The sequence below is a fragment of the Nelumbo nucifera genome, chromosome 8, assembly GCF_055504915.1.
Source record: "Nelumbo nucifera cultivar China Antique chromosome 8, China Antique-T2T, whole genome shotgun sequence".
Taxonomy (NCBI): Eukaryota; Viridiplantae; Streptophyta; class Magnoliopsida; order Proteales; family Nelumbonaceae; genus Nelumbo; species Nelumbo nucifera.
The window spans coordinates 11,990,856-12,017,429 of record NC_142656.1 but is presented as its reverse complement, the minus strand read 5'-3'; the positions used below and the strand labels follow the sequence as shown (position 1 = coordinate 12,017,429).

At 36.2% G+C, this 26,574-nt stretch overlaps 1 protein-coding gene across 1 annotated transcript; it reads right to left on the bottom strand.

Annotated features, from left to right (window-relative positions):
- Positions 1-1,455: 1,455 nt before the first annotated feature.
- On the bottom strand, positions 1,456-12,315 carry LOC104592278 (syntaxin-32-like). The gene is made up of 6 exons (XM_010251560.3): positions 12,108-12,315; positions 11,601-11,986; positions 4,784-5,034; positions 4,490-4,665; positions 4,003-4,200; positions 1,456-1,909 (listed from the first exon to the last, which is right to left on the bottom strand). Exons 2-6 carry the CDS (start codon positions 11,830-11,832, stop codon positions 1,750-1,752), a joined length of 1,017 nt encoding a protein of 338 aa, XP_010249862.1. The 5' UTR covers positions 11,833-11,986; positions 12,108-12,315; the 3' UTR covers positions 1,456-1,749.
- Between the last annotated feature and the right edge of the window lie 14,259 nt (positions 12,316-26,574).

Here is a 26,574-nt window from a genome sequence, read left to right as displayed (position 1 = left end):
ACCTTAATTTATTTGTTTGCAGTGCAGATGATAAAATCTAGAGTAAAAATAAAATAAAATAAAAAGCAAAACCGGAGCAGAATTTGCACTCTCATACATTCGTACTAATACAAATAGAATTGTATCACAACAAATGGATCCATACCAAATACAACTTTTCAAAATGATTTGACACAAAATCAGAGAATCCATTCCTCTTGACAAAGATCATCCAAATAATTGGGTTTCTTTGGAATGACCCAAGGAAATGAAGCAAAGAAATATGGAAGACTAATTATTAGATGATACAGCAATTAAAATTTGATCAATAATTTATCTATTCCCTACAAAAGTACTTTGTTCAGTAACTAATAGGCCTAAACTCTCTCGAAGGACATGCACTACACGTATTTGAAACCAAGGCAATAAAAGTGGATTTCAACCCTAAATTTATAACGCCTTTGTAAAGCCATATGGACTTGGTGCTTCAGATCCATCTATAGAGATAATTGTTTTCTTTATTTCCTCCAATTCAAACCTCCTTTCAAGGCAATGCTTAACATTCTCCAAAATCCTTGTCGGGTCATGGGTCAAACCTTTTGACCATGAGTCAAAAAAAAATATAGAAATAATAGATTTTGTACTTTATAATTTAAATATAAATGGTGGGTAAATGGGATTGGTTAAGCCATTATAGCTTAGGTCCAGGGGTTAAAAGAAAAGAAAGATTACAATATTCTAACATTGCCGGTGTAGAAAAAACCTCAAATCAGCTTGGCCCCACAAGGATTTTGCAAGTCCCGCCAAAATCCCTATTAAAAATTCACGTGTCAAGGGCGAATATAACATATGTTACTTCTGACTAAGAGTTCAGTCTACGGATTTAGGCAAAAGTGTGGGCCTGTTTGTTTATTCTTACCTCTCACCCCCTAAAGGAATCTTACAACTTTAAAAGAAAGTTGAACCCTCTCCTCTTGTTACTTTTTAGTTTGCTGTGCAATCTCATTTCCATGTTTGTAAACAAATTGACTATCGAGTGCAAATTCTGGTCTATTTTAGTTTTAAGTTTCACCTTGGTTTAATTTGTTTGCAGTATGGATCAAGTAAAATAAAAGATTGCACTCAAATGAAACTACAATGAGAACAAATGGAGTGCCAAGAAAATGCAATATCAGCATCCACCAATATTTTAACAATTTGCTGGAATTCATCAGTCTCACACTCAAATCGATAATTGATACGTCTTAAAACTCTCCAAACCAAATGCATAATCTTTATAGTTAGTAATTAGTACTCTTGTTCATTCACAGACGTCAACCGAGAATAAGCATACCCACTCAATGAATTTATATTAATTATTTAATTCTGCTCTGTTTCAACTTTCAAACACGAAGATGAAATGCAAATGGCAAAGAACTGAAGAAGGAAGCTATGAAGACATGTCTTCCTAGCAGCAACTTACCTAAGAAAATGTAAGGGAAGAATAATGGTAGACTTCTCATTGTATTTGTACATACACACAGTCACAGCTTATGATGTTATGTACAACAAGGCAGTGCAAAACTGCAAATATAATTTTTGAAATGTTGGATGAGACTCGATCATTTGACTCTGTAAATTGGGCTAGTGGCTATAAAATGTCCAAACAAAAGAAAAGGAAGAAATGGAAAGAAAAAGAAAAGAAATATGCAATGAAGTAAGTAGCAGGCCCGTGGCCTTTGAAAAGGCACTTTCTTTCTATTTCTTCTTTTAGTTATTCTTGATATAATGTTATGCCACAAAAAATAGGAAAATCATTAGGAATACAATCAATACAAAGAATATCTTAATCATCAGCCACCGGTTGGATGAGATACTGTTGAGGTACTTGAGCAGCGCTCCTTGTGCCCCTTCCACATTTGCCAGTGTGTCATCCATGTTCTCATCAATCCTGTCAGGTTGAGTTCAAACAGAAGCAAGGTTAGATATCATTAACATATCCTTGACCACAGATTATGAATCACAGATTCCATTCTATATTTTAATGCAAGAAAAATTCACCATCAAATTACGCTTATGGGAGATTATATGTTTACTTCCGATTATTTTTTTTTTCGACCTCTTTTTAGTTTTTGTTGACCATGCAGTGGAAGCAGTAATCTGAGGATTGAAATAATCCAACTGCTAATTTTGTCTAGGATTTCTTAAGAATTAGAATGGATATTGAATGGTCAGACATTCAGACTGCCTGCATATTTATGTGAAAGAATAGAGAGTAATTTCTGTCTAAAGACTAGAGATTGTTCAATCTGGTCATGAATATATTTGCTAAGCATATAAACAAATCATTCCGGGGCCATGGTTTAGTTGAATTGTTGGCAAAACAGGGGGTGACGAGTTCTATGTTTTTGGGAATGCAACAAGGAGGATTTGTACTTAACACTGAAACCGAACCATCCTTTCACTCTTTGTTTACTTTATCTCTACCCAATGTAATAAAAATATAAAATTATTCTTCGTTGCTGATATATAAAAAAAAAAAGCTAGTCAAACTGTCACTTAGGTGTCAACTAGGCAACTCAGTAGGCGTTTTGGAGAAGTATGAAGCATCATCCAAGTGACTAATCAAGCAGACAGTATAGATTTAATCATCATTTCAATAGAGGAAAATAAATAATTATGTCCCTTTATCAAACACCACCTTTATAATTAATATGTAATTACATAATACTAATGCATAATCACAATACAAGAAATATACATAATTTTTTTGATAAAATAAAATATATATATATATAAATTTTACAGTGGGCCACTTTATTAAATGTATACAAAGTTACATGAGCATATCAGAATAATCAATGGCAAAATCCTGGATCTGGGGACAATGGACCCAGAACATGGTTTAAAATCTTATAGTTTGCCATGTTGAAGCAAGTTGTTAAGGCAACACCTAGGCGACAAGGCACCCTTGGAAGTTGCCTCGCCTAATCGCCAAGCAGATTTTTACGTGGTGTACTGAAATACTTTTATCTTTTTGAGATAATATTTATAAAATAGACATAATTAAACTAAAATATTCATTTTTTGTGTTTATATACTAGTTTCTTTTTATTATTTTCTTATTTGTTAGGGTTTTATCAATACTAAGATTGCTAAATATTGTCTCAAATCCTCAAAGACTTCAAAACCTGAACCAATAAGGAAGAACTTAGAATTTTGTCTAAACAATACTTCTTCTTCCACCTTTTATTTTCTTCCTTTCCTATAACAAATATAGGGGTTCAGCCCTGAAATTTTCTAAATTTTCTTTTCTTTCTTATTTTTATTCACATGAATATGTTGAGTTTCTATACTTTAACATGAAGTTTATGTATATCAAGGAAATATAGTTGCTAGTTGCTATGGAACCTAGGGAGCTACCCTAGGATAATTTTTACTTAAAAAAAATCACCAAAGCAACTACCCCCCATCCCACCCACCCACCTATAAGTTGGTCTTTCCTCAGGCCCTGTAGTTACAGATCAGGATACCAGAATTAATAAGCAATATTTCAGATTTGGGTGGGTGGGGGGTTGTTAAATGATCCATAATACAATCTAGGCAGTTGGACAATTTGAGATGTTTGTAGCAGTCTAGCAGATGTGCACACATATTGAATGGAACCAACTTCAGAGATTGGATGGGCTAAAAATAAGCCAAACCAATGATTGCCAACCTGTAACTATATACATATTATTTTTGAAACAGAATGTGTAACTATATACATCTTATTGGATTCATTTGTCTGGTGGGAAAGAGCTCTACTGCAACTTTAAGGAAACCTGGAAATGCATAGGTTGATTGTAATATATGCGGTCTCCTATGAAACCTATGGGACGCATGGTTCATCACGGTCCCAAACCATCTACAAGTCATAGAACATCTCAGCTGATAAAGTAAGAAATGAATAAATACACTGAAAGGAGCTACTTGTTTGGTTTACTTTTGAGCAATAAATACCGTAAGTAAGTTTGAGAGTAGAAACGTAGAATAATATAAAACCTGATTGCAAGCTCTCCTTGCTGAGAAACCATGGTAGCTAGTTGGGTGAAGATGTTGCTCAGTTCATGAATGGTTGACTCCACATTTTGAAGAGCTTCAGCTCTGCTCTGCATGTAACTGTCTTGTAATGGAACCAACTGCTGTTGATGTTGCTGATTCTGCTGTAGCAATGGTTGGGTCTCCCCATCTGCCTGCTTCCTGAGAAGGAAAGGAATAGAACAATTTCAATATGCCAGGGCCACAGTTCAAGTTAAGAGCATCCAGTAAAACTGCCAGGCCCATGAATTCATCACAAGTTATAAAAACTGAACACAATTACCCAAAGCACTTGAGAGGAAAAGCCTTTTAAATCCTCCCTAGTTCAGTAGAACAGTTCAATATGCCCAGGCCTCAATTCAAGTAAAGACCATCCAGTAAGTCAGTAACCTTTCTTTTCATGATTGTGTCACCACTCACCAACATATTCAGTATTCGAACATGTTTTTACCTGGGAAATAACTGGGATGAAGAAGCAGACCCATTGACCCATGGAGGTGGAGGGGTGGCTGAGGCACTAGAAGCTACCCTAGAAGCCAATGGACGCTGCCGAACAAAAGGATTAGTGGCATCCCTTGAAGAAGTGGAAGAAAACAATTGCCTTCTGTTCTCATGGACCTTCAAGTTCTGCAAAAATACAAGACCATAAAATTGGTAAATAGGAAACTAAATGAAATAATTGAAGAAACCCATAGAGAGCAACCAGTCTGGTTAAGGTGACTATTTACAGCAATGTTCCACTTACCTCTGTCCTCAAGGTAAGGACTTCCTTGAACTCCTTTGTGGTGCTCATCAAGCGGTTCTTCAGGTTATCCACAACCGTGGTTGAGTGACTAGTAGTATCAGTTGAGATGTTCCCACCTTCATTTTGTGAATTGCATAGGAGCTGCAGGTCTACTACTGCTGAGTTGAGTGCAGTGATATCCTGCTTGATAACTGCTGTCAGCTCTTGAATCTCCACTGTTGGATCATCAAACACTGATGTTCTCTTTGCCACTGCAGAAACAACAGAGAAAAACATACCTATATATTTCAACTTCTTATGTTCAATAAAGAGTGAAACAAGTGGCTTTCTTTTTATCAATAACAAGCAGCAAAAAAATTGTGACCAAATAAATGTTCAGCAAAAGGAGAAGCAAGCAAATCTTCTGCATATGATTGTTTTTAGGGATACTTTAATTGGCTCCACTGCATGAACATGAAAAACCACCACATCAACACACATACAGCATATATACAAGATGTTGTAGTGGTCGTTCCCAAGCAGAGGAAAAGGCAACTTGGATTATGACCATGTGTGTTGCTTAGCCTGGCTTGGAAATGATGACCACGTCTCTGCCCCCCACAAAAAAAAAAAAAAAAGCCACCAGGTTACAAAGGGCCCAGCAGAAAGTTATTAATTTTATTTTAGATAAGAAAAAAAATATAACCTTGACCAAATAAACAATCAATGAAGCAACCCAAAATATGATAAAATTGGATGTCTATGCGAAAAGGCACCATGGAGGTCTACTTGAAAGACGGTAGATGACTCTGAAAGGATAGTCTCAGGTGAGATAGGGGGAGTTGCGGGGGGAAGACTTCTCAAATCTGAGATCTGAGACCAGAGAAGAGAGCTGGGAGCAGGAAGAGAGTTAAGGCTTCAGACTGGCAGAGCTTACACAAGGCTAGGTTATGAACACATGAGAGGATCCTTTGGAGATCCCCTATTTTTATAGATTTCCAAAGGAAAGGATGGAAGCTTTCCCGCTTCAGGAAAGTTGTCACGAGGCTGTTATGAGTTTATTAGATCTGAGAAACCCGAGTCAGTTGAGGTTTCGCCACATGTTCAGGTAGTTACCTTGGTATTTGAGTTCCAGCTCTTTCCCAACATACACATGTGAGCACAAGTGCAACAACTACTGCCCCTTTTGAGTTCTTTGGTGAGCATACAGGGGAAAGGTTTTACCTCAATAATGCTCAAGTGTTAATTCATGTTTGTGACGAGCGATGTAGAACTATGATAAAATTGCAATGGGCATCCTCAAGACAGAAGTGCAACACTAGACTGTGATAGTCCTGCTGCAATACAAATCCAAAGTGTGATAAGATATCACAGGGCTTTTGTCATGATAGAGAATGCGATAAGGGAGTGTGGTAGGGAAGAGTACATACATGTGATGGATGCACTAAGAGCATTGAAGAAGAATTTAGTGATAGGTAGCCAATCACCAAGAGGGAGGAGATTGTGATATCGCAACGTCAGAAAGTGATAAGGAGTTGTGATGCAATGTGCTATTACGAGGTTTCACTGCGATGAATAAAAGTTGGCTGATATAAAATCAATGAGATGGCTACACTATTGTTCTACGTCAACCTGTTATTATCTCATTGTGTTACTACCACAATGCAACAGCTGACCAAGTAGTCTTGTAGCATATGCCATTTGTCACAGAGGATGTGATGTCTAAATCCATGTACTTACACATACCAGATTCCAGACGAACTTTCATATGGTGCAGTTCACATATGATTTTTTTTTTAACACACTTCAACTCCAATTTGACAAGGGCATAAAGGTTTTTCTTTTAAGTGAGTATGGCAATACTTCTATATTGATACCCAATAAGCTTTAGATTGATCATATATAACATCCATTTTATTTCCTGATATCTGAATTTCCTTCTCTTCTTTTTTTATAATAAGAATAAATCAAACTAAACATAGTACCACCCATATTCAAGTGTCTTAAAAAGTATAGGAGGCTAGGCTCCAAGAAAATACCAAGAAGCTCAACCCAAGGTTCATGCTTGAAAGTCTAAATTATAATGCCCATTCCTCACACCTTGAAATGCCTTGTGTGTGTCTTCTTTCCTTCTTTTGGTATTGACAGGAGTATGTAAAAGTAAAACTAATGGTTAGAGAAAAATTCTAACTGTTTAACGGATTTCCTAATAACAACATGTGCAGTTTACTAGAGTTGGCAAGATCATTAGTTAAATCTACAAATAGGAAAGCAAACAACTAAAAGATCCAAAACATCCATTATCATCTGGGTCCCTTTTAAGACTAGATTAGAAGCCGGTGAAATAAAGATCTTCAAGCATTCAAATGGAGCTTCCTGCCTTCCTCTGCATTTTCATGGCTTTAGTTGTACCACCTGGACAAGAGTGTAATTCTAAGATAAAACTTCTTATATGATTACGGTTTGGCTGGACTACATGTTGATCTACCTCAGTATTCTTGCTTGATGAGATCTCAATCATGAACCAGTCCACTGACACCCCTACACTGGAGCTGGATTGTTTAATATAGTTTTGTACCAGATCATGGAGAAGGAGACTATTTATGCAACCACAACTCTCAAAGTGGTTCAAGCTATGCAAGATATCAAATTTGCTGCTTTCTATAGTTTCAATTGTATCCATTAGAGACCTAATCCACACCCACATCTTGATTTCGAAGAATACTATCCCCCATAAGTTCAAATAAAACCAAATGAAACCACCTTCCGCCTAACACTTTCATATGTTTAGAAGAGCTAATTGAACAACCTTCTACAACCTCATTAACAGAGGCATAACAAAGAGGAAGGAACCAAATGAGTAAAGCACTACAAATTTATAATGGATTGTTTGTTTATTTATTTATTTTGTCTTTAATGGATAAAATTCACTAATCAACACTGCATTGTATCTTCAAAATAACAAGGTACAGCATAAGACTCCAAACTCCTTCTCTGACCACTTATTTATATTACTAAGACTACACCAATGAAAACATTTCCAGGATGTCAGGTTCTAAAACATATCAATAGCCATGCAACATGGCCTAATGCTGAGCTAGATTAGTGGCTGATAGTAACCTCCACAATATTATTTATTAATGGTATTAATAAAACTAGAATCATGGTGCCTGAAATAGATCAAAATTTATATCTTGAGACTTGAGTGGTCTTTGTACAAGCCTTGCAGTGTTTTAAAAGGCGCGCCTAGGCGCAGAGGCGAGGCGCTTTCCAGGCTGAGCGCCTGGCCCAGGCCAAGGTGCACTAACCTTGATCAGGCGCTCGTCTTTGCCAAAACAACCAAAAGAAAAAAAAAAAAAAAGTTTGGAGGGAAGACTTCCTTTGTCCAAAAGTTAGCACTCCAGAAGACAAACCAGAGGAAGCTGAAGCTCATTCAAGCTCAAGTTCGTCCAGTCCAAGCCTGAGTGGAACAAAGCTACAGTATCAGCCTATCAGGTATGTTATGTTTTTTTTTTTTTTGTTCTTCTTCTTCCTGCGGCAGTTGGCAGTCCAGGCTGAAACAGGGGCTCCGCCCTATTTTTCTTCTTCTTCAGCCTCTTCTTCTTCTTCATACAATACATGCATAAAAACAGGGGCTCCACCCCTTTTATTTTTTTCGATTTTTCTCAGTAAAACAGAGGCTCCGCCACTGTTATTTTTTTCGTTTTTTCTCAGTAAAACAGGGTTCCGCCCTTCTTGTTCTTCTTTCTTGCAGTCTTGTTTCTTGCACAAAAACAGGGGCTATGCCCCATTTGTTTTTCCAGTTTTTGTCATAAAAACAGGGGATCCGCCCCTTTTTTTTCAGTTTTTCTCATTAAAGCAGGGGCTCTGCCCCATTGTTTTTCAGTTGTTATCATAAAAACAGGGGATCCACCCCATTTTTTTCAGTTTTTCTCATTGAATTGAAACAGTTTTTATCATAAAAACATATTGATTATCTAATGTTGTATAGGACTATAGGTTGTGCTCATATGTCATATTCTTAAATTCTTTTATATTTTTATATTGAATCATTGAATTTGAAATTTGAATGTGTTATACACTTGTACTGTTCTGTTATTATTATTTTTTTGAAGTCTAGTCTCCTTTAATTATTTAATGCTGATTTCTTAATTCTGTACTTATTGCATATTTTCCTGATTAACCAATTGAATCATTGCTGATTGCAATATTGCATTTGCATATTCTATAATTCTTTTATATTTAATCATGCTGATTTCTTAATTCAGATTGATCGTTTTTTTTTTTTATCAATAAATTCAGATTGATCATTGATGATTGCATATTTGCATATTTTCCTGATTCATTAACTTCAGAATTCAGATTGCTGATAAGCTGATTACATTACCTCTAATGAGTAATGACTAATAATCTAAGTATCTAATTCTAACCAATTGAGCTAATAACTAAGTAATTAACTTTGCTTTTTGATATTTTCCTGATTTCTTAGAATTTCTACATGTTTTTTTTTTCTATTTTTTAGTTGTTTTTTTTTTATTTTGTGTGCCTTTTTTTAAAAGGTGTGCACCTTGCCTTGCGCCTCAGGCACAAAATGGCCCTTGTGCCTTGCCTGCGCCTTTCGCTTTTAAAACATTGAAGCCTTGCCTAGGCACGAGGCACAGCATTTTGAAAAAGCATGCACCTGGTGCACCTTGGACTTCAGTCCGGAAATGTCAAATGTGCCTTTTCAAAATTTGCGTTTTTTGCTCATTTTTATGCCTAGCAGTTGGGCCAGGCGCAGATCTGACCAAGCCCCTTGAGGCAAGCCCAAACAAGCCCATGTTTAAGGTCTTAAATTCTTAATCCCTACAAAAAATGATTTTATAATTTTAATTGTCTTTTAGAAATGTCTTTTATTAGGATGAATGTATAAAAAACATTAGCAAATAAGGGGTTCTCTATAATTCATCATAAGAAAAGACATTTTTAAAAGACAAATTAAAATTATAAAATCATTTTTTGTAAGGATTAAGAATTTAAGACCCTAATATGGACTTATTCGGGCTTGCCTCAAGGGGCATGATACGAAGCAGTGTTTTAAAAGGCACGGGAGGCATACGCCCGGCGGTGCACCTCCAGGCGAGGTGCTCCCAAAATGCCTTGAGGCATATGACAAAGGCGCTGACACCTCTTAGGTGTACGCCTCATACACTTTTTTTCATGAGGCATTCTAGAGGCGTATGCCTCATGTGCCTCATATAAAAAGACTAAAAAAAGAAAAAAGGAAAAAAGGAAAAAAGGAAAAGAAAGGAAAAGAAAAGAAAAGAAAGGGAAGGGAAGGGAAAGACAAAGAAAGAGAAAAAAAGAAAAAAAGAAAAGAAAAGGGAAGGGAAGAAAAGATACGGGGAAAGAAAGTGATCTGCTCTAGTAAGCCTCCTCTAGTGCTATGCATCTTTATTCTTCTTAATATAAAAAAAAGTTTATTAAAAATAAAGAAAAAACAAGATCCCCCCTGACTCTTCTTCTTCCTCCTGACCCCCCTCCTCTTAAGGAGGCTTATGCCTCCTTGTGTTCGGGAGGCTTACACCTCTTACGTTCTAAACTACGCCTCAAGCCTCTAGGTAGTGGAACACCTCGCGTCACGCCTCCACGTTTTAAAACATTGGTACAAAGGTGGCTCGTAAAATGTTTAACATTACAATTATCAAAAAAAAAGCTTAACGTTACATTAGCTATTTGAAATAATATAATTGGTAAAAAATATAATTTGAAAAATTACATGCTTAAATTTGTTTTATATGTTATGTTTGATTTTAATTTTAAGTTTTCATTTTGAATATGTTTTACATGTTACTTTATGTATTTTAATTTAATTTGAGATAATAGCTTCTTTAAAACATTTATTTTAAAATTTAAGTTTATATTTTAAATTAATATTATGTTTAATATTTTTTTTTTGCATTTTTTTGTCTTGCTCCAAAAAGGCACATACCTCACCTTGCACCTTGCAGCTCGGGCACTAAATGCCCCTTGCACTTTTTTTGCGCCTTGCGTAGTTGCGTTTTTAAAACACTGCTTTGTACTTTACCTTTCTAGAGAGGATCTTCATCCACTAACTCAAATGGAACAACTTAGAACTTATAGCTTGCAAGATATACTCTCTCCAAGTCACTTTGCAAAGCATTAAAGCATGCAACAGCAAAATGATTCACTAGCTGAGATGTAACAAAATCCACGCAACATAAACACCATAATCCGATGTCAAACATTCACCAGAAACTAAGTGCGCACAGTAATCCAGTGTTAAACGTTCACAAGAACAATAGTGTGAAAAAGCCATCCCTCCAGGGCCTCCACCTCTGGGAGCGCCCGAGAGGAAAACAACAACAACAACAAATAAGGGGAAAAAGGGAGCAAGGTGCATCTGGAATAACTCAATTTCAGTCAGAAAACCAACATGAGTGGCATAAACCATGCAAGAAGTCACAAGGATAAAATGTTGGTTCCTTCTTGAAAATAAGAGACGATTCTCAGGTTAATAAAAGCTTGCAGCTTATATGTCTTAGGTGCTCAGTGCTCTGTTATCAAAATTAGTAAATTTGCTTTTTGTGCTCGGTTCACTCATGTGGGGAAAAAAACTCAAAATAACACGTCTAAGAAAATGAAACACATAAGATGCATTGATGCAATATCTGTATCATTTTCAATTATCAAAAAAAAAAAAAAAATCTGTATCATTTTCCACAGTTAGTTGCCAGTTGATATATCAAGATTGTAAGATAAATATCAGAACCCACAAGCTATGTTTCAGTAAGAAAAGGAAGAATAATTGTAGCTGTTTTGGCAAATCTGTTCTTACATTTTGCAAGCTTCGAAAGCTTTTGTGATGTCTGATGGATCCCATATCCAATCTTTGAAGCCCTCTTGTTGAACTCCGACTGAATAGAGACCGCAGATCGCGATCCCTCTGGTTTCGACCTACTACTCGGCACACTTGGCGCCGATGAAAACGACTTCTTTAGCCTCTCTGCAACAGTGAGAAACTCTTGCGTTCGATCCCTATACGACGACTGCGCGGATTTCACAGGCATTTTGAACTAAACCTTAAAATTTGGTAAAATCCACCTTTAAACAAGATAATATCGCAAAAATCACCTCGAATTTCTTCCTGTAAGAATCCAATCAATGGAAACACCTCCAGATTCTGACCGGTTTCGCACCCAAAGCCGGATTGAAAACTGTAAACTGCAGATGATATTTCTTTCAGAGAAATGCGAAGAAACTAAATCAGAATCTCAGGAGTAAGAACAAAAAAATTCGTGATCTCGAGAGATGAAACCCTAGATCTGGCACAAGAACTCTGTACATGATGTGTAGCAGCAGCCTTGGGCTTCCAATTCAAACTTCTTCCTAATGAGATCGACGATCATTTTCCCGACTACCGACCAAAATTGCAGAGAACGACAGAGAGTATGAAATTGAGAAGATACAAGGAAATGAAAATCGAACAGCAGGAACCAGGAAGCGAGGAAAAAGAAAACTCGTCTCAGCCGTTCTGGTGCTCAAATACCTGAACTTTATTCGCATATAATGATGCTATACGCTAAAAGACAAGTCAATAAAATAGGACACAGATCAGCTACGTTAGACGAATTACCAGTTCGGATTTATATCATAATAACAGCTTCAGATTTGTGTTCAGATTATTAAAATGATCCCTAGTCTACCATAACTTAATTACTGACAGGATGCAAATATTTATGAAAAGTAGAATGACTAATCTAGGCCTACACCTTTGAATAAGGACGGAATTGCTTACGATGCCGCATAAGCAGACGTCTGGGCAAAACGGACATTCTGTGCCCTAGCATTGCGGGAGCACGGAGATTTGTCCTGTTCAAGAGATTTTGCCGCGTAATGGCGCAAGTATTCCGAGTCGAGAGCATTCTTGTCCATGCAAACGAAATTAACATTCATCAATTTTGAGTACAAAGTTTATATTTTTTTTACGTAAACATTGTTCTAATTTTGGGTGTAAATTTTGTGAAAATTGTGACTTGAGGTGCATAAATGCATTCTTATCAAATCCCGACAAAATTGAACTAGAACCAATATTTGCATTCCTCCCGAATGGAGCCTTTTTTTTTTTCTATATCTTGCAAGGTGCATTGGTGCAAGTTAGGGCTGGGTAGGTCAGATTGAGATTGACCCTAACCCAATCCGAGCTGTGGAAGTTCCAACCCTAACTTGAAAATTTCATATCGAGTCCATTCAAGTGTTGAGATCAATTCAATTTTAGTATCATTATTACATGTAAAATGCACATAGTCATCATGTTTTTTAAGAAATTTACATTTAAATTGAAATTCAAATATGTATTATTCTGATTCAAGAATGCAAAGTGTAACCTGTTTTTTGTATCCTTCCTGTTTGGTTGAAATCAATGCAAAACTTAGGCCCCACTATTAATTGCCTTTAATTTTTTGATCAAACACACCAATTATATGAAAAGCATAAATTTGTATTTAGTACAGTAATGTGCTTTATTCATGACACAAAAGTGTTAGAAAATATATTTTTGACATTTTAATCATTATATTTTTGTATGACAACCAAATATTAACAAACACGAACTGGGGTACATAAATACCCCAGTTCGATGTTTTCTATTGCAAATAAACACAGCCTTAAGTTCAAAATTATTGATATATACATAAATACATAATAAATGTACATATAATATTTATATACAAATATGAAACTAAGTCAGGTTGGGTTGGCCAAGGACTCAACCCTAATCAAACCTAAAGTTAAGTTAGGTTTACACTTTTCAACCCTAACTTGAACTTCAACCAAACCTGACTGTTTTCGGTTGGATCTGGGCTAACCTAATCCAAATTAAAACCCCAATGGGTCGATTTCTTACCCGATCATATAGGCTCAATGTAAATTCTGGTATATAATTTTGTTTTGAAGGTATCACTTTTTTTAGCCTAAAATTCACTCTAAGCGGAGGGGCAGCCATCATAGAATTTTATTAATCAACCGTTATCAAAAAGGGAATTACATGAAAGGATGTAGTCTGCTTGCCCCAAAGCCCAAGCAAGAAATTCCATCCACACTCAACCCTGCCCGAAAACATTGCATAGAAAGTAAAACAAAAGAACAAAACCACAAATCAAAGAAAGCATCAGTTTCTCTCTATCCCCACGATTGGTAGCCGCATATAATCTTCTTTCATGAAGTTCAAGAGATCCCAAGGAAGATTTGAAAGTCAAACACATGTATACTTCTTTTCAAGGTTTCACTTTGTTTTATTTGTCTCAGAACGAGCAAAATGAAAAGTGATGTAATCCCACTTTGTAGGAAAAAGCTCTCAAACTCGTTTGAGAGAGTAAATGAAAAGTAAAAATGACGTAAACCCCACTTTATGTGGGAAAGGATCAATAAGCGTAAATGAGATTTTTTATTTGCCATGAAAAAAATAGTTTTTTTTTTAGTTTTAAATAAAAATAAAAGGCTGCATTTGTTTATGATGCAAAATATTAATTCATCACATGCATTTATATTTGGGGGCGTTATTTTTTTGGATTTTGAGAGGGGGAAAAGTTGGTCAATGGGATTTTGATTACCTTGATCAAGAAATTCATGTTTTTTTTTTCAGATTTATGTGAAGACTAGGGAAAGTTTATTTCTCTAGGTATCACTTATCCAGGTAAGTGATACCCATCTCCTAGGTGGATAAATAACTTTCCCACTGGGGGAAAGTTGCCAACACTTGAATGAGACAAAATGCCCCTTTTAATAATTGAATTTTATGGTTAAAATGGTCATTGTCTTATTTACATGGGAAATAAAAGAACATGTGTAAATGCACTTACCTAGGTAAGTCTTTTACTAGGAAACACTTATTTGGGTCCCGAGTAAATAACTTACCGAAAAGTGAACGGGGCCTTAGTGCAAACAAACAGAGCATACATACTAAAAGTGTTAAGTAGTCATTGATGCAAGGTGCCAACTAGTGGGTTGGTAAGGTCTTCTCTGGTCATAGCAAGGACTTGGGATCGAATCCCGCCTGCACCTAGGTTGGGGGTTATGAGTTGGTGGAGGGGCTATCCCAATTGTGCAACTCTTCAAAAAGAAATGAAAAGGCGGATTTTATTGAAATTGACATTCAATCTTGGTTTGATCTCTAATTCACTTTTTTTTTTGTTAGATGATATCTGATACACCTACCCAGTCCAATTTCAATCTGGGCCAATTAAGGCCTAAATTTGCAACTATGTCTCTTAAACTGCAGTTATTTGTGGTATAAATGTGGACCGATGTAAAACTCCACTCCCGCGTTTGTTTGCGGTGTAAAACTCCATTCCCGATTTGTATTTGTCAATGTTTGGATGGAGTGTAGTATTATATTGTAAATCAATGTAAAACTCCACTCACGGTATAGTTTTACATCAATAATCAATATAAATACAATATCGATAAAATTGATGTAATATTTATATAAATAATCACATTTTCAAAGTACAACACTTCACAACTTTTAGGGGGTGTTCTTTTTTTGGATATAAATAATCACATTTTTTAGGTAATTGCATTTACCTGGATAAATAACTTCATCTATTTAGGAGGACTTTCATGCAACAACTTTAGGTTGTATAAAGTATTATCCATGTGGACAACTTATAAGTTTTATTTCGTTCAGCATCTAAAAAACCTAAATATGTTGTCATTGAGCTAAAAAGAATAAAAAGAAAAGCTTTTCAAGCTAATTTCATTAAAGCATTTCAATGAAAGCAGCTCAATATATAAAACTTTTAGCCCACCCAAACGAGCACATAAGGCCTAAAACTGGACATCCATAACCCAGTCCTGGATAAATGCTCAAACAATTTGCTCAGGTTAATAGAAGGTTGGGTGATGTCACCAGGGTTGGGGGTGGTTATGGGTAGAGTCCAAAACTACCAACCACATTCATCTAACCGCAGATTAGGAATATCGATGAACATAACCAGCAATGTATTGTGAATTTATGATCAATAAATCTAGACTTTTTATGGGTAAGGGGGACGGGTTACTTGACCCTTCATTCAACACTGACCGAAACCCAATCTAAAGCCCCAACGACAGCAAGAGCTTATCACAGAACAGGTTGGTTAAGCCAAGGCTAATTTCTAGTAAACTTTTGGCAAATGATACAACGAAAGCCCAACAACTAGCCACAAATATTCAATACCCGAGTGAAAGGTTGCTTTCTATTGATTCTATTTCTACCCATCACTCTTTCCCATTGAAGACCTACAAAGTTCCAACTTCCAAGTATACAAAACTTGAATGAGGTGGTTACCACAAGACTCTGCAATCAGTGTTGTCAGACTTGGACCAGGCCAAATGGTTAAACTAGAAGAGAGCACATTACCTAGAATAACTAAACGACCCCACTGATTTTTAAACACACCAGTGTTCGGTGAAAAATACAAAGTATCACATCAACCTGGTGCCTCATTAAAACGCCACTGATTTTCAGTCGGAATGAACCACCCAATTAAGCGGTTTATAGGAGAGCTACTAATAGACTAGGAGGAGGCTGTAATTTCATATTTCTGAGGTGGATTGCAGCCCACTTATCCCTTCAATTTTTTGTTGGATTCAAACTGGACAATATTCTCTTTAATGATTTAGAGGGTGTTTGGTTCTGTTTACATTTATGGGTGGTTATTTATTTGTACTTTTTCACTTTAAACAAGTATTTATATTTTTTTACTTTAAACGTTTTTTACTTTAAATGTTTCCTGTTTTTGTTGTTTGGTTGGGTTTCACTTTAAATGTTTTTTATTCTTTACCTCAGATTAATACCCATTAAAGTTTGGCACATCAACATTTGGTTTCAATAAACTCTGGAGCGTTGAGGGAAACAAGAATTTGGCGTTTTCCCAAATGTCCCATGCACAAAAATCAAAACATTTCAGTTTTTTACCGTTTATTTGATAAATGGTGAAACTAAACAGTTGTTTCAATTTGCTTCATATGCAATAAATGCCAATGCCTATGTGATGCTGATGTGGCAACGTTTTTTCAATAAACGCCAATGAAACTAAACACATACTTAAAAGGAACTCTGATGGGCTCCTCATCTCATGGAGTGTGTTGACAGCCCATCCCCTCTAGTATTGGGAACATCCTCCATGTTTGTGTTTGTTATGGGGGAGATGTTCCCAAATCACGGAGGGGATGGATTGTGGGGTGCGCTCCATGTGGAGGTGGAGTCTTGAATCCTGAAATACTGGACCATCTGCCCATGGCAACACATCTGGTCAAGATGTGATGGGGGACAAAAATTGGTTTTCTTGATTCACAATTCTCCTTTAAGAGTTAAAGTTAGGAGTGCTTATTTTTAAATACTTTTTTGAATAAACATTTATTTTGAGGCAGGACTACTCCAATAAAGTACTTATTTATATTTGGGAAATAAGTCGAATTTAAAAAAACCCAAATTCTGAGCTTATTTTTAAGCATGGTTTTTAAAACCGACCCAGAGACTAAACCGGTCAGGGGTCCGATTACCAAGTCGAACGGTCCGATTGTTCGAACTGAACGATCAGCCCAGTCTGAAAAAAAAATTAAAATTTTAAAAAATAAAAAATGGTCAAAACCGTTCGAATGGTTCGAACAGTTAATTGCCCGAGTCAGCAGTTTGCTGACCAAAATCAACGGTTTTTAAAGAAAATCCAGTTTTGGGGAAAACCGAAACCAGTCACCTGACCGGTTCCCATTTTTTTAGTCCGACCGTCCAGTCCGATCCGGTTTTGAAAACCGTGTTTTTAAGTTCTTATTTTCTCTTTTTATATCATCTTGGCTCAGCACGCCATTTTCAAAATACCTATATTATCCTTATTTGAAATCAATGTTTTTTACCAAACACTCATAAAATAAACGCTTATTTTTACGCACTTATTTGTCAAATAAGAACTCCCATACATAGCCTAAAAGCCCCTCAAGTTTGAAGTTTGCTAAGCTTCCTTTGCCATCCAAAATTTTGCAACTTGGCCCAAATGTAGAGACAGAGAACCAAAATACACAAACCGGCCACCCTCCCTTGATGGAGCTACAAAACAGAAGTACTTACGATGTTATTGAAATGCATGGCATAGCTGAGGCCCCATGGCCAAATCTAATCGGATTTAGGTGAAAGCTGCAAGCCGTGGGCTGGCTTTAATGGAATAATTGTATGCCTGAAATTAATCATGTAGAACTTGAATAAACCTTATGGCCTGTGTTTGGAAACAATGCAAATGGAGTGTAAATCCCAGTTCAGGATAAATTTATACTCTGGTTCATTTTTATTTGTGTTTGGCAACATTACATTTATGCATTAACAAATGATAGATCAATGCATATTTACATTAATGATAAGATGTAAAAGTACATCAATAAAAAAGAAGTAAATTTGCATTTAAGTGGGCTTTTGATAAAAAAACTATAAAAGCATATGTTTTATTGGAATTCATGTTTGTATCCATTACAGATAAAAGTATGTTTGGTACGAAGATAAATTTGTCAGTGCAAAATTAACCCAATTTTGCAATTTATATTGTGTTTGGAAACGATGCAAATAAGTGTGAATGACAAATTTACCTTCTTACCAAACAGACTTTTAGATGTAATGGATGCAAACATGAATTCCAATAAAGCATATGCCTTTTTTTTTTAATCAAAACCCCACTTGAATGCAAATTTACTTCTTTTTTATTGATGTACTTTTACATCTTATTATCAATATAAATATGCATTGGTCTGTCATTTTTCAATGCATAAATGAAATGTTGCCAAATATAGGCAAAAGTGAACTAGGGTACAAATTTACCCTGAACCATGATTTACACTCCATTTGCATCGTTTCCAAACTCAGCCTTATATGAACTGTGGTTACACTCTATATATTTGCATTCACACTTATTTTCATTGTTTCCAAACACAGCCTAGGAGTTGCACTGTCGAGAATGGGACAACTATTGACTTCTAGAGGGATAGGTGGATGGACGACCTCCCCCTTTGTGAGGTGGCTCAAAGTTCTGACTGGAATAGAGAGGATCTTCGAGTTTCTGATGTCATCAATCATGACAGGAAATGGAAGAAAACATCCGTTCCTTAGTCCAGCTTTCCTACTGGCATAAAATTAGAACATACAATATTATAAAAAAAAAGTTTATTCACAGTGAAATCGGCCTACAACGAAGCGCTTATCATTAATGCTATGTTTGGTTTGAAGGAAAAAGTAGGGAAAGGAAGGGAAAGATAAAGAAACATTTACAAACATTGTATAAATTTCCTTGCTTTTCCCTTCCTTTTCCTATCTTTTCCTTCAAACCAAACATAAAAAGGAGTCTAGGCACATTAATAATCTTGGATGTAGGGTGTGGAGCCTTCAACTTCCTCCTAAAATTAAAAACTTTCTTATTCTTTCTTCTTAATGTGGGGAGGCACAGGATGTGGACCACACACTCAAGAGTTGTCCTATTGCAAAACAAGTGTGATTGGCCATTGTAAATTCTTTGGAGGGGCCAATTGACAATGTTGATCTTAAAACTTGGTGGGGGAGAACCTGGACAGGATAGGAGTTAACAAAGATCAAACCAAAGAAAAAAGTGCTTGTATTCTTTGGTTCTTATGAAAGAATAGAAACAATAAATAAATATGTAAAATTCTCGATGCAAATCTTGCTATTATTATCAATAATCAGGTTTTAAATCTGTATATTAATAGTCAAAATAACCTTAATCTAGAGACGGTTAGATCGTGCAAAAAGACTTGTAAACCCATTTTATGGAAGTGTCCTCAAGGAAAGGCTATCAAAATTAATTTTGGTGCCTCAAGAAAGAGTGATGGCTCTTTTGCCATTGATTGCGTTGTAAGAAATTCTCTTAAAAGTATTTTGGAAGTTAAAGCCTATTTTATTAGATATACCTTCATTAATGTAGCAAAAGTTTGGACAGTTTGGGAAGCCCACAACTTAACTTTGAATTATAAAGACTTTTCCATCATTATCGAATGAGACTCTTTGCTAGTAATCCCGTGCCTTAACAAGAAGCCCACTTCTAAACAATGGGGTGGGCTAGGCCTGAAGAATTTAGGCTAGATGAATGAAACTTGCCTTGCAAAATTAGGTTGGAAAGTTCTAAACAAAAAAAGATAACTTATGGGTTCAAGTTGTAAGTAGAAAATATCTCCAGAGATATGACTTTTGGGAGACTGCCAAAAAAGAATCATTCATGGGCTTGGAAAGACATCATTGGGACCCGTTGTTTACTTAATAGGGGATTAGGAATGATTATTGGCAATGGTAATGAGACAAAATTCTTGTTAGTGGTCAGATGAGGTTCCCCTCATCAATTTGGTTAACAAAGCAGATATTGGTAATATTGACCTTTAGGTTAGTGATGTCATCAATCAGGAGACTAAAACTTGGAAAGAAGATTTGATTAAGAACCATGTGTCATTAAGTGCATGGGAAAAAATTAGAAATATTTTCATTCCATCAGATGATCTTGAGGATAGTAAAGTTTGGAGACCTAACCCAAAAGGTGAATTCTCTATCAAGTCAGCATATAATGAGGCTTGCTGGATGCATGGTATCCCAACTATTTATCTATTGCATAGAAGCTTAGTTGCTAAAACCTTCAGAAAGTGGGCATAAGTTATGCAACAACCATATTTAATAAACAACTTTTCACAAAGAAGTGTTAAGCATGAGTTGGATAGAAACAAACTTCTTGAAAATTTCCCTAAATTCTACTTCTAGATGAAAGATATGTGCACTCTCATATCATGAGAGTGAGAGCAACCACTTTGTGCAAAAGAAAATGCCAAAGATTAGGAGATAGGACTATCTAGTCTACCCCTCCCAAGACCCCAAATTTTAGGGGCCACCATTGAATAATGGCCTTTTTAGATATGTGCACTCTCTACATTGTTTGTAGGGAGATCCCAACTATTGTCTATCTTAAGTAGTTTTAGATGCAATTATGCAAATCACAGCAATTGGTCTTTACAATATCATGGAATATAGTCCATGAGAGCAGTGTCGATTGTTAACATATATAAGAACTTCCTTATTTTGTTAAATATGTTTTATTTCTTAGTTTTACATGTCATCCAGAATAATAATTTAGTGGGTGATTACTTTAAGCAGCATAATGCTTTCATGTATACATCATAATTATCTATAAAACCTTTTTACAATGAACTTTTTACAGTGTTTGCTTGAAGTAGCAAACACTGTTAGGTCAATGGGAAAAATTTGCTCATTGACAATAATGCTCTGCAAATACAAATTATAATGAGGCCTGAAAGTTTTGAGACAAAAGGAAGTCAAACCCAATGCAGAATCAAAATTAAAATGAATCAAATTTGATTTTTCTTATGCACATAAACAAAGATTGCCATCTATGTTAGATACCTCATGCAGAATAAAAGATGTGTAAGGGCTTTAAGGTAAGCTGGTTTTTAGATAGGAAGAGATGGTATGGCATGTTTTGGAAAAGAAATGAATGAGTGAATGACAAATAGATGTGTGGACCACAGGACATATGTAATGGCACAATAACCAGCATTAAACACCTATGGGAGAGTCCATCGAAGTTTTTAATGAGAATGGGACTTCAACAAAGATTGACACTTAGCCCTTATTTGATCACATATTCATGGATGGTTGATTAAACTTGTCAAAGAGGAAATTCCATGGATTGACAAAACTAGTGGGAATATATAATTAGTGTGAGAATAGTGCAATATTAGTACCAGAGACCAAGATATGGCTCTATAATTTCTTTTGTTACCTCGGTTCAATAATTCATAACAAGGGAGAGATTGAGGAGGATATTGCCCATAAAATTAGTTCATCCAAAATGTTGAGTGATTGGGAAATACCACTTATACAAGGAAAGTTTTATAAAATGGCCATAAAGACAACAACGTTATATGGAGTAGAGCATCAGGAAATCAAAAAACATGTCTAAAAAATGAGCATGGAAGTAAATATGGATGTTGAAATGGTTAAATAATAAAACTAGAAAAGATAGGATTAGAAATGAACATGTATACTCATGGAAATCAGGGAGTAGCTTCAACAAGTGATACGATGAGGGGAAAGTAGAGTAAGATGATGATCAAAAACGTTGTTAGAGCCAGCTGAACAAACTTAAGGAAGAAAACAAGCTTTAACCAAACTAATATAAAGATTCATATGATAAATGCAAAGTTATGATATAAATGAAATAGAGTCAAAGGAAGCAAACAAGCTTTAACTAGATAGTTCTATAGGTAAGTAAAGATCATTGACTACTAGGTTTCTAATTTCTTTTCTCTCCTTGAAGCATAGACTTCGAAAGGCATTGCTAGTGGACAAATTCTTTAATGTTAAGAATCAAAACAACTATCTGTTTATCTAATTATCAACCCCACTAAAATTTATAAATGTGTTCCGGAATAAAGAAAAATGTCCTCTACTAATAAAAAAGAAAAAAAATGCAAGTGTTTCCAATATGTCCATTCACAACTATTTATGCTACTAATAATCCTGAAAACAAACTTGAGATAAAAAAGGAGACTGTAATAATTAGTCTACATGAGAAGAAAAAATGGCAAATAAAAGATAATAGCTCCAAGAAGATGATTTACTGATTTGGAACAAGAGGACTATAGACAATATTTGGCTCCATAATCCCACCAAAAACCAATATACCTCCACCACTATTAGCTCCTGTCAAGCAAGGAGAAAACACCTTTGGTGCAACTCCTCGTGAGGACAGTTGTGAAATGACAAATAGTTCGTGTTGACCAAACCCAAAAATCCCATCAACTGCTCTGTCTAGCTTGGTCAAGTCTCTGGACACATAATTGATACATCAGTCTCAAGCACAAATCTCAATCATGTAAGTTCCAAAAAACATAATACTATCCCCATCACCCAAATCCTACAAAAGAACATATCTAATACATAATGCCTATCCAAATATTATGGTAGCCGAAGAGTTTGCAACCAAAGACTTCCCGAGAACTGTATCAAAGAAGAACATATCTTATACATAATAACCTGATGTCCCACTTCCATCACCATACTGAAAGGAGTAAGCGCACTGGGGATTCTGACCAGTGCATCCACCAACTAAAGTTTGAACGGCCAAATTACATATTTCATCTGAACAAGATACTAGAGAAGTCGTGGATGAGGCGGCAGCATCAAAGAAATTCAAATGAATCTGCAAAAATGTCACAGTCTTGATAAGGATTTCATCTACAAAAATGTCACAGTCTTGATAAGGATTTCATCTGCAAAAATGTCAATGGAATTGAAAGAAGAGGAAGGAGGCAAAAAAAAGAAAGAAAGAAAGCTTTACATTCAGGCCGCCATATCTGGGGCAACCACTGCAGGTGACCCACAGACATCACTTCTAGTGTCAATTTGAACATAGAATTCTTTTGGAGTAGTTCCCAATTTCACTCTCATAAAATAGAGTTTGGTTCAAAGAAAAAGAAATGTGTCAAAACCATTACAATAAGTAAAAGAGAACCACTTGCATTGTTGCACACATACAAATCCCCACCCATTAGAGTTTAAAAGAGATCGAAAGCCGAAGAAAATGAACAAATAGAGAAGATGAATCAACAAGTTCGAAAACCCATCTATGAAATACATCAAAAGCATCAAAAGAGAAAGAACAATATAGACCCACATAACTGTCAATTTACAAATCCACTAAACAAAGAAAAGGAAAACAGTAAAGAAGCAAAGAATATCAAAAAGCCCATCCATATAAATTACAAAATAACCAGACCCGGAATCCAGGAAGAGAAAATTAAGGAGCAAAATAAAACGAATTCAAGAATCAAGATCCGGAAGCTAAATGCCATCCTCAATTAAACCCAAACCTTAAAATCAACCACGGACCAAAAAATAAGGCAAAACTACCCGACGATGTAAGGATTGTAGGTACCCTCAATGGGAAAATCGACGATCCCACCCTGCAAGATTCGGCGATGCCTTACCCTATCACAAGCTCTGGTCCACCGGAAAGGCTCTTCGGAAATCCACAATACACCACTTCCAATAGGAAGATGCGCAGAACCAAGATCGGAAACCCAACATGACGAAATGTCGGCATTTCCCTTTGATTTGTTTCTCACCCTCTCCTCTATCTCATTCCCGACAATAACAAAAAACAAATGGATCTTATATTATAAACCCATACAACTCAGAGGCGAATATCCAGGTATGTGTTTCCGTATCACTGAAAGCTCAGAAAGAGAAGAAAAAAGTGTCATGAGAGAGAAAACAAGAGAAACTAGAAACTACCCAAGGTCCCAAGTAGAGAGAAAACAAGAAGGGAAAATAAAAAGACGTTCTGCGAGACCACGACAACGGCCCACCAACAGAAAGGATTCAAAATCAGATTACTTTACTCCCTTACTTCTAAGCCTCTAAACCTCTAAACTACAATGAGTGCGTACAACGCACTCCCCACACTCTTTTCAGGTCAGCCCGTGGGCCCCTAGTTCACTGGCCCAGATGGCCTTGCAAAAGTGACCGACACAGATTTACGAGTTACGACACTTCTGGCACCGTGCATCTTAATGCCTCTCATCTTCTTCTGTTGCCACGTGACCAAGAGATTGTATATTACAGAGTCGACCTTCTTCGACCACACGACAGTGAAACGTGTAGAGTTCTTTGTATATTTAAAGAGAATCTTCTTTAAGCAATTATTTCACTTTGTTTTGGCCCTTTTTTTGCATCAAAATATTCAAAAACGCTGCCTCACGTGCGGCGATAACTGATGACCATTAGATTGAAATAATTTGGTGGGTCCAGTCCCACTGGTTGTTCCAATCTGACAGTGAACACTGGATAGAAGCTGCCTCTCATAATGTTTTTTTGGTAAAAAATTGGATTCATGAAAGAGCACAAACAACTATAATACCAAAACAGAAGAGAAAACAACCAACACAAACCTGAAAAAAAAGACAAAAAGCAAATTAAGGAAAAGATAGGGAAAGGAAGGGAAACGTATAAGGTTTCGCCAAACACAGTATTAAAGACAACGAAGAAAAGAAAGACGATAACCATGTTGGGAAGACACCTTCCAGCCACAACACTAAATGAAAACCTCCTTTTTCTGACTCATGGGCTGCAGCATTCACACTTAGGGCAAGGTTTTTAAAATCGAACTGGTCAGGGTTCGGTTCTCGGGTTGAACAGTCCGACCGTTTAAATCGAACGGACGATTCATTCTGACAAAAAAAATTAAAAACGGCCAAAACATTAGACGGTTCGAATAGTTCGATCACCCAGGTTAGTGGTTTGCTGACCAAATCAATGGTTTTTGGTGAAATAATGATTCTGGGGTAAAACGGAACCGGTCACCTGACCAGCTCCCGGTTTTCTGGTCCAACCATCCGGTCTCGTCTAATTTTAAAACCCATATTTCGGGGGCACTACAAAAACTTAACCACCTGACCTTCACAAAAGTTTATCAAATCCAAATTGAAGACCAAATCCTTGGAATAGTGAGAATGTTGAGGTAAGAAACTAACTGTTGATAATCAGATTCAAAAACCACCCGAGACAAACCTTTTCATTTAGCTGCTTTCGCTGTGCTTCCAGAAGGGTCAGAGCTTCTACTAAGGGAACTAGCTGTAAGATAACCACATGAAGCCCAACAACACAACCCGATGCACCCCTAGCGGTGATATCAAAGGACGCCTTATTGGGAGCCTTTAACCCTCCATCAACATTTATTTTCATTAAATCATCTGTAGGAGAGTACCAACAAAAAAAAAAAGGAAAGGCCTTGGCTACGCTCAGCTAAAGAGTTTCCTGATTTCTATTGCAAGAGTAGAGATGTCTCTACTGTCAACCTGTTCATGGCATGGTTTTCAAAATCGGAACGGAAAAACTGGGAACCGATTAGGTGACTGATTCCGTTTTTTTTTTAACCAAATTTTCCCAAAAACCGTTGATTTTGGTCAGCAAACTGCTGACCCGGGTGGTTAACCATTCGAATAGTTTTGACTGTTTTTTATTTTTTTAATTTTTTTTAATTTTTTTGTCAGAATAAGCAAACCATTCAGTTCGAACAATTAGACTATTCGACCCAGGAACCGGACCTCTGACCGGTTCGTTCTCCGAATCAGTTTTAAAAACCTTGGTTCATGGCATTAATTATAGCTTAGAAGAGGAATCTTCAAAGTAAAAGCTATTTCTGTCCTTCCATATCACCCATAATCCAATAACTAGCTGACAATAATCTTCACTTAGCGAGAGGAAGCAAATCTGATAGTCATCGCAAACTGATTAGCAAAATTTTGAAAATTTTCGATTTGATCTACTAACAAATCCAACTTGAACCAAACCACACACATTTACTTTTTTTCACAATGAAATAGAACATGCATCACTGATTCATCGTCTTTCTCAAAGAGGAGATTGCAGAATTTTCCTCTTATGAAGATTTTCATTTACACCCATACTATTATTACAACATCTTTACAGAATTTTTTTTTTTTTGGTTCCGCAAAGTTTTTTCCAAAAATATTTTCCCCAAAAGACCTATCTCCAGCTGGACTTGAATTGCTCGAAGTCCTAGGAGGCAAAGAAATAGGCAGATTTAACCAAGGCTAGTCAATGGTCCACATTATTCGGCCTCTGATCTAATTGGGTTATTTATTCCTTTCTAAGCAAAAGCTATGTCTCGCATCATTATAATGCTGGACTTGGATTTAATTGGGCTTGATATGCTTTCAGGCCCACATATGAAGCATAACAACTGAAGCCC

Excerpts from the sequence above, each read along its gene's own strand:
- LOC104592278 (XM_010251560.3), bottom strand. The coding sequence starts at position 11,832 with ATGCCTGTGAAATCCGCGCAGTCGTCGTATAGGGATCGAACGCAAGAG. Across the intron at positions 5,035-11,600 it reads GCTTTCGAAGCTTGCAAAAT|TGGCAAAGAGAACATCAGTG; the intron begins GTAAGAACAGAT and ends TTGTTTCTGCAG. Across the intron at positions 4,201-4,489 it reads TCATCCCAGTTATTTCCCAG|GAAGCAGGCAGATGGGGAGA; the intron begins GTAAAAACATGT and ends TTTCCTTCTCAG.